This window comes from Thamnophis sirtalis, unplaced genomic scaffold (genome assembly GCF_051295495.1).
Source record: "Thamnophis sirtalis isolate CommonGarterSnake01/CBP01778 unplaced genomic scaffold, rThaSir2_p1.2 scaffold_7, whole genome shotgun sequence".
NCBI classification, from domain to species: domain Eukaryota; kingdom Metazoa; phylum Chordata; class Lepidosauria; order Squamata; family Natricidae; genus Thamnophis; species Thamnophis sirtalis.
In genome coordinates this window covers 2,370,747-2,384,150 of record NW_028261387.1, presented here as the reverse complement: position 1 = coordinate 2,384,150, position 13,404 = coordinate 2,370,747, and the positions used below count along the sequence as shown (strand labels likewise).

Genomic DNA, 13,404 nt, shown 5'->3' with positions numbered 1-13,404 from the left:
GGAGCCGCCATCTTGTCGGCGGTTGGGTCCGAGCGGCGTCGCTCCGCGTTCAAGCTGGAAGGCTTCTTCTTCAGCCCGTCTTACTCGCGCGGCCTAGTCGCCCGCCCTTTCGGCGCCGGCGACCAACTCTTCTTCGCTGGGGCCGCCATGGCCAACAACTGCCCGCTGGTGGGGCCCGGCAACTGCCACCCGCTGCCGCCTCACCAGTCGCCTCAGCAGCAGCAGCAGAACGCGGGGATCCTGCAACCGCAGCAGAACCCGCAGGCCGCCGTTGGCGCCGTTTTGTCGCCGCCGTCGTCGTTGGCGCTCCAGAGCGCGGGGCCCAAACCGGCCGCCTCGGGCAAGCAAGGCAACGCTCTCCCTCTGTGGGGGAACGAGAAGACGATGAACCTCAACCCCATGATCCTCACCAACATCCTCTCGTCGCCTTACTTCAAGGTGCAGCTTTACGAGCTGAAGACCTACCACGAGGTGGTCGACGAGATCTTCTTCAAGGTGAGGGGAAAAATAGGCCCGAGCTGGGGGAACGGGAGGAAACCAGAACGAGCCTCCTTCTCTCTCTTGAGGCCGAGCATTGTGGGCCTTCGAGTTGGGCGGGCCTCCCTTCCCCCGCTTCCTCCCGCTGGAAGAAATAGGCGAGGAAAGGGCCCGCTATTTCCATTTCCATTTATTGGATTTATAGGCCGCCCAATCCCCGGAGGACTCCGGGCGGCTGACAGAAATTCTTCCTCCCTGTGGCCTTCACAATGCAACGGGCATCACTGCCTTATGGACGTTGACATTTACGAAGATTAAGTCCTCAGTTCCTCCCTTCCTTCCTTATCTCGGAATCAGCCTCGCGCCGGTGTGTGTTTGTGTGTGCAAAAAAAAAAGAGGGGGGGGCATCGATATAATAATACAAGGCGTCGATATAAAACCTAATTCCCGACACCCCCCCCCCAATTGTGTTTGTTGTGGTATTTGTGGGGGGGGAGTGTGCGAGAGTCGTGGGGGGGGGGAAAACAACGATCCCTGATTCTGTGTCGAAACCTCCCTTTGGAGACGTAAATGAGAAAAAAGGGAATGGGATGAAAATAAGGTTTAATAATAATAATAACCGTTTCCGTCCCACACCTCTAAAAGTGAGAGTGGGTTTTGTAATTTTTGTAATAGATTTGTATGCCGCCCAATCCCGAAGGACTCCTTTATTTTTTTATTTTATTTTATTTATTTTACTTTATTTGTATGCCGCCCTTTTCCCTGAAAGGGACTCAGGGCGGCTCACAACTCAAGGGAGGGGAAAAACAGACAAAGTTACAAAACATAAAAAGACTCCTTTAACAATTAACAATTTTTACTTGACAAGTAACGATTTTACTTTGGTTTTTGTTTTTTTCCCCTTCTCCCAGAAACGCCAGGGTAGCTTATATATATATTAGAATCTAAATTTTGAAATAGTTGTGAGAAGTAGTTGCCCCATGGAGTAATGACATCACACTGCATGGTTTGCTTAATGGGTGAATGAGTTCCTGGTCTAAAATTCTACATTTTACCAGTATATCATTGTGATTGGCTATTATTTATCCTTTAGTTTTTGTAACTGCTTGTGGGGGGGACCACTGATGAACTTTGTGAGACTTGGTTTTATTTGCATATGGATAAGATTACACTAGTAATGTTAGCATAGATCAGTGTTTCTCATCCTTGGTGACTTTAAGTCCTGTGGACTTCAACTCCCAGAATTCCCCAGCCAGCATAACTTTGTGAGACTTGGTTTTATTTGCATAAAAAAGAAGATCGTGTGCCACTTGGGATATCCACGTTTTCTTTGGGGCATTTCGTGCGATTTTCCATCCCAACAAGCCGCCCTAAACCGGGATCAATGGCGTGCTGTAATCCGTGACGTCCTGCCCCTGGCCTTCACAATGCAACGGTCACTGCCTTATGGACGTTGACATTTACGAAGATTAAGTCCAAGTCCAAGTTTATTTGCATATGGATAAGATTACACTAGTAATGTTAGCATAGATCAGTGTTTCTCATCCTTGGTGACTTTAAGTCCTGTGGACTTCAACTCCCAGAATTCCCCAGCCAGCTATGCTATGCTGGCTGGGGAATTCTGGGAGTTGAAGTCCACAGGACTTAAAGTCACCAAGGTTGAGAAACACTGGCATAGATACTACCATTCTCTGTTGTAATAATGGCTAGCTGGGCATTGCATCTGCCTGACTTTTGACTTGCCTTGAAAAGCAAAATACAGACATGATTAAAATTTAGATAAATATTTACTAGGAAACACAAAAAATACTAAACTAACATGTGGATTGCATCATGGAGATGCCGCAAAGGTGGCAGCTGTGAACAATGATCACAAGTCACTTTTTTTCAGTGCCGTAACTTTCAGTAGTTACTAAATGGACAGTTGTAAATCAAGGGCTACCTGTACAATGTGAAATTAGGTTTTCACCCTTGAGAAGGTATTCAAAGATTGATTTGCTAATTTTTTTGCCCATAATGTAATCTAAAAAAATCTGATCAGGTGCAAAAAGTATTCCGAACTGCGAGTTAGATAAATCTTTTCATTTTCTATTTTCTGAATGCTTATCCATACCTTCAGAATAGAACTACTGTATTAGCATTACACAGGAGGAATTGCTTCTTAACATTTTCTATTAAATTTCAGTTCTTTTAATTGAATATTGTGAATGTGTGTCAGTACACCCCATTTATATTTTTAAGTCGCAGGCAACATAAGGGATCGTAAGGTAATCTCTATATTGGAGATCCTAGCTTCTACAGAATTATCTAAACCTACTCCATAAATCTGGATTTGTGGGTGTGTTTGAGGTACTATTGGTCAGAATCACTCTGAATCACTCATTTGTCCTATTCTCACCAGAAAATGCTGGATGTGATAACTAAAGTTGGCAACTTAGATGACACTTATCTTATTGACATACATTATGTGAAAGCCTTGATGGATCAAAGCCCTTATGGGTGACAGAGACAGAGACCCACTTGGTGGCAGTCATATGTTTTTGATTGCACTTGTCAGTAAGAGAGGGGGAAGGTTTATTAAAGTGGGTTTGTGGAATTGATGGATAAATGCATGCATGGAAGTGAAGATGTAGTTTAATTATGAAATTAAAGGGTAAGAGCTATTTCAGAAAGAATGAAGTTAGTATCATTCAGATTGTATGGGTATATATAAAGATACACATTGTGTTTCATTTATAGTACAATTGAAAGCACCAGGAATGAGTTTAGAGAAAAAAATAGGTGACATTTTAAATGAATGCAAATCAGGAAAAAAAGTCATGAAGTGTTATGAATGAATGTGTGAGAACAAAAATGAATACAAAACTGAGCCATTTGAAAGCCCAATATTGTCATTAGTCTCTGGCAAGTATTTGTATTGAAAAATATTTCTTTTTTTATACATACATGTCACCCTTGGGATTACAGGTTCATAGAAAAGAACTTTTTTATAGTAAAGTAATCCATATATAGATAGTCTTTGATGTATGATCAAAATTGAGCCTAGCAATTATGATCGTGAATTTTGATAAGAAAAATAGGTCATTACATAACTAAGTTACATAACTAATTTTATTTACCTTTTTTGCAATAGTTGTAAAGTGAACCCATTGTTCGCTATCAGTTTCTGGCAAAAATGTAAATCATGGTTCGTTGGAAGACTACCAAGAAATCTAAAAACATGTATCATGTTTATCATCTTTTTATGATAAAAAGTTTGAGGAAATCAGTGAAGGGAAGAAGTGTGATGAAAGTTTCTGATTGTCGGATATGTCATTTTTAGGTAGTGCCGGGTTGCCTTTGAGGGAAAATGGACATAAAAAAGGCAAATGAAAGAATAACTGGAGGAAGAAAAAATACAAGTCCTTTATGACAAACTGTTAGAAAATAAATTAGTCATCCCACAGGATAAATGGAAAATCGGTGTAAGCAATTTTGAATACAATTAAAATAATTGCAATATAGTGTGTCATAGAAGCAGGTAGAGTTATTTTAATAGGAAAAAGGAGACTTGGTAGAAAGCTGAAGTGAAAGATGCTGTAGATACAAAAATAAATGATACAAAAATGCTGCAAAATTGGGCTGAAGCAAAAGTGGAATGCTGGAAGAAGAATTTATAATTTGTATTGCAGTGATAATAAAGAATAGAATTTAAACAAATATAATAAATTTTAATGTCCGACATGATGAAAAGGAGAATGCGAAATACTGAAAAATGGTAAGGCCGAAGTCTTAGATGACATAGTTAGAGAAATGTTTAAACACTGGTGTAGTTTACTGATCATTTGTTTGTATGATTTCCTTAAAGTGTGCTTGAAGACTATCTCTGACCTTGACATATTGGAAGAATTTATTGATTAGATTTATAGGCTACCCATCTCACCTTCAAAAGAAGCTCTGGGCGGAAGAATTTCCCATACTGTATACAATGGGAAGTATAACAAAAGTGTATGCAAAAAGATTTTGTTATATATCACTGGGAAGGTGCTTGACAGGATTCTAATTGAAAGATTCTTAAGGTGACAATAAGAAAAAAAATTCAGAAATGTGGATGCTGCTTTTCAACAGGCCATTGAGAAATACATGAAATCAACAGTATATTATATATGTGTTGATTTAGAAATGCGTATGATAAATAAAATAAGCCTGAATTATGAAATGTTCTAGGCCAGTGGTGGCTAACCTTTTTTGACTCCTGTGCCAAAAGCGGGGGGATCGCAGAGGGGGGGGGGGGTCGTGCACGGGCGTGCTACACCCATACTATGCGACCAATACACACACGCACATGCTTTTGGGATGCTTTTTTCACCCTCCCAGGGCTCCAGAGACTTTTTAGGAGCCTGGGGAGGGTGAAAATGGCCTTCCCCGCCCTCTTCCAGAGGGAGAAAAACGGCCCTACGGGGAACCCGGAAGTCACTTCTGGTTTGCTGGTTTTTTGATTTAAGATCAATGAAAGTGGTTGTGTATAAGAGGTCTTTGATAACTGGAGAATGATTTGCGTCATTATATTCAATGCCAAAACAAATACAAACATGACATTGTTAGAGAATCAGCTCCTAGTTAATTAAATGTGGATATTTGAATAAGATGGGAGGAGAATAAACATCACCATTATCAGACAAAGTTGTACTACAGATTTATTTATTTTGTTTAATTTTTCTGCAATTAAGTTTAAAATTTCAACCATGGATGTATATATATTTCTCATTCAGTTTCAAACTATAAACAGTTCCTTATTTTTGCAATTTACAAATCAATTCTTGATTTAAAATGAATTATTCAAAAGAAATGGCCACATGTTGTTTACATACTTAAGTGTGCTCCAAATTTAGATATTTTAAAAATAATAAAAGCCACATATAAGGTGTGTGTGTGTGTTTGTGAAACTTATTTTAACACCTATTATCGTGATGGCAAACCTATAGCACGCATGCCACAGGTGGCACGTGGAGCCGTTTCTGCCGGCACTTGAGCCATCAACTCCAGTGCACATGCATACACCAGCCACCTGCTTTTCCGTCTTCCAGAGAGCCAGGGAAAGCCATTTTCTCCCTCCCCAGACTTCAGGAAAACCTCCAGAGCCTGGGGAGGGCAAAAAACTGTCCCAACAGAAGTTCAGAAAGGAACTTCCTGTAGGCCCATTGAGCCTGTTTTTTGCCCTCTCCGGGCTCCGTAAGCTTTCCTGGAGCCTGGAGAGGGCGAAAACGGCCTCCCGCGGAAGAAATACCACGCTCAGCCTGGAGGTGAGCAGTTCGCACACGGGAGGTTGTGCGCGCATGCGCATGGGGGGGCACGCTTTGCACCCAACAACAAAAAGGTTAACCATCACTGACCTATTACATTATGTACTCAATGGAGGAAATTAAGAATAGTTTTTTCTTCTCATTCTTTGAATTATACAAATATCTGCTTAGGTCTGCTACTGTGAATCCTATTTTTTTTCTTTTTCTTTGCACTTTTAAAAAGTGGTGTAATAGTTTCTGCATTTTATTTATTGCATTATCAATTTATGGTAGTGAGTAGCGTAAGATGTTATGATTTTGGTGATGTTCCTTTTCATCACTTCTTCATGGGATTCATAGTAATTGAGACATGTCCAAATTTCTTAAAGTTTGGAATGCACAGAAACAATATGCTTAATGAGACGATAAAATTATAATAACATTGTGTCCGAGAGAAGAAAATCAAATGTAAATATAAAGTTATGGTGGATTTAATTAATTTGTTACTTGTTTACAGGTTACCCATGTTGAGCCTTGGGAGAAGGGAAGCAGAAAAACTGCAGGTCAAACAGGGATGTGCGGAGGGGTAAGTAGAAGTACGTGATTTCTGCATTTTGGAGCTTTTTTTATAAAAAGAAAAAGTTAATCTTTTCAAAATGACCAATTAAAAACTTTAGTTTGCAAGCTTTCACCCACAAAAGTGGTCGACTTTTGAGTGGATTTGAGCTCAACATTTCCATTGCTAAGCAAGGCTGTTATTAAGTGAGTTGTGCTTCATTTTATGACCTTTTGCCACAGTTAAGTGAATCATGTAGTTGTTGAGTGAATCTGGCTTTCCCCGTTGGCTTGCTGTGACGGAAGGTTACAAAGGGCGATCACATGACTCCAGGATAATGCAAGTGCCATAAATACATGCCAATGGCCAAGTGCTCCAATTTTGATCACATGACCATGGGGAATGCTATAACAGTTGTAAATATGGAAACTTATAAGTCAACTTTTCACTGCTGTTGTAATTTTGAACAGTCATTAAATGAATGGTTGTAAGTTGAGGATTACCTGTAGATCAGTCCATTAAACGTTTTGTTCATAACTCGTGGAACATATTTTTATTTCAGAGTGAATTTTCCTTATATTTGTTATATATTATGAAATGTTTTTGAATATTAGTAGCTTTGACTGGTAGTTAGGCTGTTGGTTTGAGCTCTGAGCTTGGCAACTTGGTTGCAAATGTTTGTTCACCATTTAAGGAGACGTTGGCAGTGCGCTTTGAATTGTTCTTGTCTATCAGAACACAGGTCTTTAAATGCCTTCGGTATTAATAGCTTGGGTTGGCCTACTTTCCAACCCGAGCTACTAATATTCAAACACATTTCATAACAGTAAATATTAAAAAATCTCTCTCTGAAATAAAAATATGTTCCATGAGTTATGAACAAGACTTTTAATGGACTGAACTACAGGTAATCCTCGACTTATAACCATTCATTTAGTGACTGTTCAAAGTTACGACGTTTTGATACCTTAGGTATTTAAAGATCTATGATCTGAGAGATGAGCACAATTCAAAATCCACTGAGGAGGTCTCAAATGTTGACTAAATGTTTTCAACCAAACTACCAAGCTCAGAGCTCAAACCAACAGCCTATTTATTGTTATAATGGAGATTAAGAGGATTAAACATAATCTTTCCTAATGATAAATGCAGTGCTAATTTTTATATTTTATATTTAATCAAATGCTAGTTTTTATTAAATTCTAGGTTCTCAGTTTTTTAAAAAAAGAACACTTATAATGAAGCTTTAGGTAAATAAGTCATTAAGTTAAAATAATATTTTACTATGTGAGATGTTTTCATTTTAGAATATTACTTCCCATTTTAGCAAACACCATGCATGCATAACGTATATATCCTTTATTCTAAGAGGAACAAATATGCAGACAAGTTATATGTATATGTTTTCTCTTCAAGCTTTTCAAATGTGTGAAGGAGAAAACAGGTTTCATGTGTTGACCTTTTTATTATTATTGATTTATTTTTAATGTTAGCCACCCAAATTCACTCTGGCAAAATGGGTGACCATATAAATCTAAATAAGGAAATAAAATATTTCTCCCCTAAGCAATGTAAGGCAAGTCCTAGTTGAATGGTTGGAATAATGTCATTTCATTGAGAGGAAATGTAGCTTCTTGTACTACGTACACCTAAATCTGTTCTTCCTTCTAAAAATTTGAGCACAGAAAATAATTTATTTACAAAAAACCCTCACCTATATTGTTCCTCTGTTGAATCAATTATCGGGTTTTTTTTTTCCTCTTCTCATTTTGAAAGGTGCGAGGAGTTGGAACTGGAGGTATTGTGTCCACAGCCTTTTGCCTCTTGTACAAGTTATTTACTTTGAAGCTTACTCGTAAGCAAGTGATGGGACTAATAACTCATATAGATTCCCCATACATTAGGGCCCTTGGATTCATGTATATTAGGTAAGTAGTTTTGTATTTAATTACAAACTAAGTTTTTATCCACAGGAGAAAAAAATGTTACATTTACACAGTTACTTTATATTTTAGATACACACAGCCTCCAAAAGATTTATGGGACTGGTTTGAATCCTTTCTCGATGATGAGGAGGTATGTCAACAAGGGTAATACTTTGTTTTCTTTTTTCTTTTCTTTCTGATATTTTAAATATTTTATGAAATGCAAAATCTTAGCAGTAAAAATTTTCATCCTTAATGATGTGCAAACTTGGATTAGCTTTATAACTTTATTAGAAGTTAATCATTTCTCAGAACTCAAAGGTGATTTCTGTTAGGAAGCAGTACATTGATAGTTTTGAATTGCCACTTTTTAAAACAATAAACAGACTGTTATATTCTGTTCTCCAATGTTTTCACTTCCAAAATTGTCCACTGAACTTAAATTTTCAAAAAACCCAAAAAACAAATTTCTATAGTAATTATGAACTCCTTATATATCATGCTTAAATGTTAAATTCCTCTAGTCCCCATACATTAGTTTATCTGAATTCTCTCCCCCTCCCCCCCCCCAAAAAAAAATACTGATCGGATATGAATTCTTTAGGTTTTATCATGAACATGCTTAAGTTGTAGTATCGGTATACTATACAATAATATACAATAACAGTGATTATTGAAATCGAGTGATGCAGTCTCTTAAAGTGAGACTTAGATGGATTTTTTTTCATTCATTACACATGCACATACACAACACTGGCACATTTATTAATTCATTAATGTTTCACATTCTCAGTTCTTATCCATAACTAAATTCATGGCTCAGTTTTTTACCCAACTAACTAAAACTGCAGGAATACAGAGGAATCACTTTCATATGTTAACATTTTTTCCAGTTTGCCAGTGTTGAAGGTGTAAAAGCATCTCTCTATATATATAAATATATATTTGCCTAAAAATAAATGTTTTTATGAATTCATTGATACTCTATTTTTATTTTTCAGGAACTACATTTAAGCTAATGTGTTGTTTTCTTCTTTAGAAAAGAAAATATTTGCAACGATTTTGTTTGGAAAAACTGTATTTCTGAACACTTAAATGTGTGTGAGTGCAAGCAGTTTTACATACAGATTTTCTGTTCCTGTTTTAGATAACAAATCTCACTTTCCTTGTGTGCTTGCACTATAGGTTTGGGCCTGACAATAGCTGACTAACATGTCCTGAGCTGTGAGAGGGCATAGCAAGAAGGCCTTCATGCGGTAATGACCCTTTTCCGAGACAATGGTCATCATGGATTATGCGTTTCCAATTATTTGTTACTTTATTTATTTGTTGCATAACTCTAAATTAGAAAACTCACTGCTTCATGGCAGTTGGTTTGCTATTGCTTCCTATTTAGGTAGAGTCCATTTTATACTACAGACTTTTCTGATCATTTTTAGACAGGAATGGTCATCCTAAGTATGGATGAATGGTAGTTCTAATTTGTGACAATAGTCCTCGAAGTACCAGATAATGTAGAACAAATTACTTTTCCTTTATGGAGTAACCATATGTGATAATAGAATACAACTCAGTTATGCTAATATTTCGACCTGATTTACTAAGAACTGCCTGGCTGCAGGAATAGTCTCTACCTGCATTGCCTGGGTATTAAATCAAACTTCCAGCCAGAAAAATTGCAAAATGCAAAGATGCGAGACTACATATAAGCTTAATTATCAGCAGAAACAGCTAAGCCATCGTATTTGAAATACGGCAATCAGTATAAGTAGCATTTGTTTCTAGATAAATTTTAAATAGCTTCTCACAACCAGAATGTGTTTTGTGTTTTGTGTTTCGTTTCTGAAGGACCTTGATGTGAAAGCAGGTGGTGGCTGCATGATGACCATTGGAGAAATGCTGCGCTCTTTTCTGACTAAGCTTGAATGGTTCTCTACATTATTTCCAAGAATTCCTGTCCCGGTGCAAAAGAACATTGATCAACAGATTAAAGCCAGACCTAGAAAAATCAAGAAGGATGGCAAAGAGGGAGCAGAAGAAGCAGACAGGCACACAGAGCGTAGACGTTCAAGGTTATAGTTTAACTTTCTCAAATAATTGTTTAATCATTCTCTAGTAATTTGGCATAATTGTTGCATTATTTTGCTGTTGTAAAATATTATTTATCTATTGCTATTAGCACAAATAATACATCGCTTTGAACTAACAAACTGCTTCATCTTATTTTCTCAGCTCCTCTGTAAGATTGGTACATATTCCCATATGGTGGTTAAGTTGTGATAAATGGACTTAGTTATTAGGTGTTCGTGGTTGAAGTGAAATTTCATTTGAACACCTCATATGGAGGTAGTCCTCAATGACCTTTTTGTTCAATGACCATTCAAAGTTAGGATATGCTGAATGAATGGCAGTTACAGCTGGTCCTTGAAGTTATGGTTGTTCTTGCGCCCTGCAAGTCATGTGACCAACATTTGGTTACTTAGCAGCCTGCCATTTATAACTGCAGTGTACACTTCAATGCCATCCCCCCTTAACGATCCCTTTTGTCTGCCCTGTATTCCTCTAACACTGTACCCTGCTATTACATCTTCTCAGTTTATTTATTGATCTTTATTTCTAAAATATCATTTTTGCGATTTTATGGTTCTGGATTCTTTTATTTATATAAGGTGACTTCTGTCTTCTGATGGGGATGACAATTAAGTACTGATATAAAGTATTTAATGTAAATTCAATTCAATTCAATTTATTAAATTTATATGCTGCCCTTTTCCCCCGAAGGGGACTCAAATTAAATAGTCACCCAGTTTCGTTGGGGATTGGGGGGCATTGTACAAATACAATTAATTCATTATGCTAAGTAGATGCCAGAAATTGGTCAAACGGTTGCACCCTACCTCTGGGCATTTTATTACACATTACATCAGGTTTGATAAATTAATAATGCAAAAAAGAATATTCTTAAAGTTGACAACCCAATAGATGAAAAAGTTTAAATGTTCTACAGTTAAAATCTTGTTCTGAAAAAAAAAACTCTGTTTCTAAAACGTTTTGTCACTTTAATGTAGGTCTCCAAGAAGATCCTTGAGTCCTCGGAGGTCACCAAGAAGATCAAGGAGCAGGAGTCATCATCGCGAAGGACGGGGCTCGTCCAGTTTTGACAGAGAATTGGAAAGGGAAAGGGAGCGGCAAAGGTTGGAGCGTGAAGCTAAGGAGAGAGAGAGGGAAAGGAGACGGTCCCGGAGCTCTGATCGCGCATTGGAACGGAGGCGAAGCCGGGAAAGGCACAGAAGTCGAAGCCGGGATCGGAAGGGAGACCGGAGGGAGAGAGAGAAGGAAAACGAAAGGAATAAAAGGAAGGAGCGTGACCACGACAAAGAGAGGGGTGTTGAAAGAGAACGAGATCGGTCTAGAGAGAGAGAGCATTCTCGAGAAAAATCGAAAGACGGAAAAGGTAAAAGCGAAGGAGAGGAAAGGAGGCACAAAGACAAGAAAGATGAAAGGAAGCATAAAGATGAAAAAAGAGATGCCAAAAAGGAGAGGAGGCACAGCCGGAGCCGGAGCAGGGATCGTAAGCATAGGAGCAGGAGCACGAGTAGAAACGCCAGTAAGCATAGCAGAAGCAGGAGCAAAGACAAGTCGAGTAAACGTAAAAGTGGAAGTAAAGAGAAATCAAACAAGCAGAGCAGAAGCCGGAGCAGAGGAAGAACTGATAGCTGTGAAAAGTCTCGGAAACGAGACCGGAGTCCTAGTAAAGAAAGGTCGCGGAAACGTAGCAAAAGCAAAGAACGTTCCCACAGATACGACCACAGCGATAAGGACCACTCAGATAAACACGATCACCAGGGGAGCCAAAGTACAGAACAAGAGAATCAAGAAAAACAATCTAAAAACAAAGATGAGACTGTATAAATATTCAGAAATGGATCACATTGAATCCTATAAATGTTTTGAAATCTTGCTTATTTTTTCTTAAAATTGAGATTGTGCAGTAGTTGACGAGCACTCTTCTTCAACCTCCCTCTAGGCTGCAGATTGTCATTTCCTATTTTGAGTAGGGAAGTGCCTTCGTAATCCCATTAAAAGTGTTGGCTATTCCAGTCCATTTGTTTAGTTCGATTTCATGATGCAAATCTGTTTGTGCATTTTTTTTTTTTAAAAAAAATGTTCAACTGTTTCTGAAATGTACAATCTGTACATATGTCCTGAAACTGTTGTAATTCCTTTGGCATGGTTGCCATGTTGGTTAAATTTGTACACGGCAATAAAACTGCCACTAATTCTACTTTGTTTTATAGATGTGGAATTATGGTTTCTATCTTTGCATTAGCATGGCTGTGCTTTGCATAATAGTATGGCAGAAGCTTTTAAGGATGGGTCTTGAACATGTATTATATCTCAAATATTTATGTGCATTCAGCATCCATGAAGGTTGCAGTTCTAGAACTGTTGTCTTGGGAACACACTTAAAATACATTTTTAACTGTGAAGCTCAAGAATGTGTTATAATTAGATTAGACTTTTCAAAGGAGGTAGCAATTTAAGGCAGGGATATAGATTTGGCTGAGTTTTATGTAGTAGTCAATGCTACCTCACAGGGACATTTAAGATCGATAATCCTATGTACCATATCTACATATACTTTATGGCTAGTGTTTATTGTTCATGTAAAGATTCTTTCAATACAAATTACCTTATGTTTTTCTTCATTTGTTACGTTATGCCCTTGCCCTGTTTATTCATGAAACAACCTTTAGGCTAACAAAAGATGTATTGAGGGAGGCAGGATGGCAAAATAAGATCAAATACCAGGCTTTTAAGTTTCAGACTGTCAGATCTTTTTTTATAAATGAGACATTTAAAATAAAACATTTTCATAGTGTTCCTTTCGTAATGCATAATGTTTTTTTAATCAAAGATTTGTGATCATTGCTTGAGCTGAAGAACTTTTCTCTAACAACAGGAACTAAATTTTAAAACATTTTATTACCTGTGAGATAATGTCAAAATGCCGAACTGAAAGATAAATCATATCACAAAAGTTCATATCTGTTTGGTAGATTTGTTCTAGTGGCCTGTATAAGAAATATCTGGAATAAAGACTGGATTAATTTATTTGTGGTTATCACCAGTTCATTGTGAAAAACAAGTCAGCCTGGGCCTTGCAAATACAATAGAAACTGCA

The 13,404-nt window shown here is 37.8% G+C and overlaps 1 protein-coding gene across 1 annotated transcript; it reads left to right on the top strand.

Moving 5' to 3' along the window:
• The first annotated feature begins 2 nt into the window (after positions 1-2).
• PRPF38B (pre-mRNA processing factor 38B) lies at positions 3-13,334 on the top strand. The gene is made up of 6 exons (XM_014061781.2): positions 3-495; positions 6,256-6,324; positions 8,071-8,222; positions 8,310-8,370; positions 10,068-10,291; positions 11,288-13,334. Exons 1-6 carry the CDS (start codon positions 148-150, stop codon positions 12,129-12,131), a joined length of 1,698 nt encoding a protein of 565 aa, XP_013917256.2. The 5' UTR covers positions 3-147; the 3' UTR covers positions 12,132-13,334.
• The last annotated feature ends 70 nt before the right edge of the window (positions 13,335-13,404 follow it).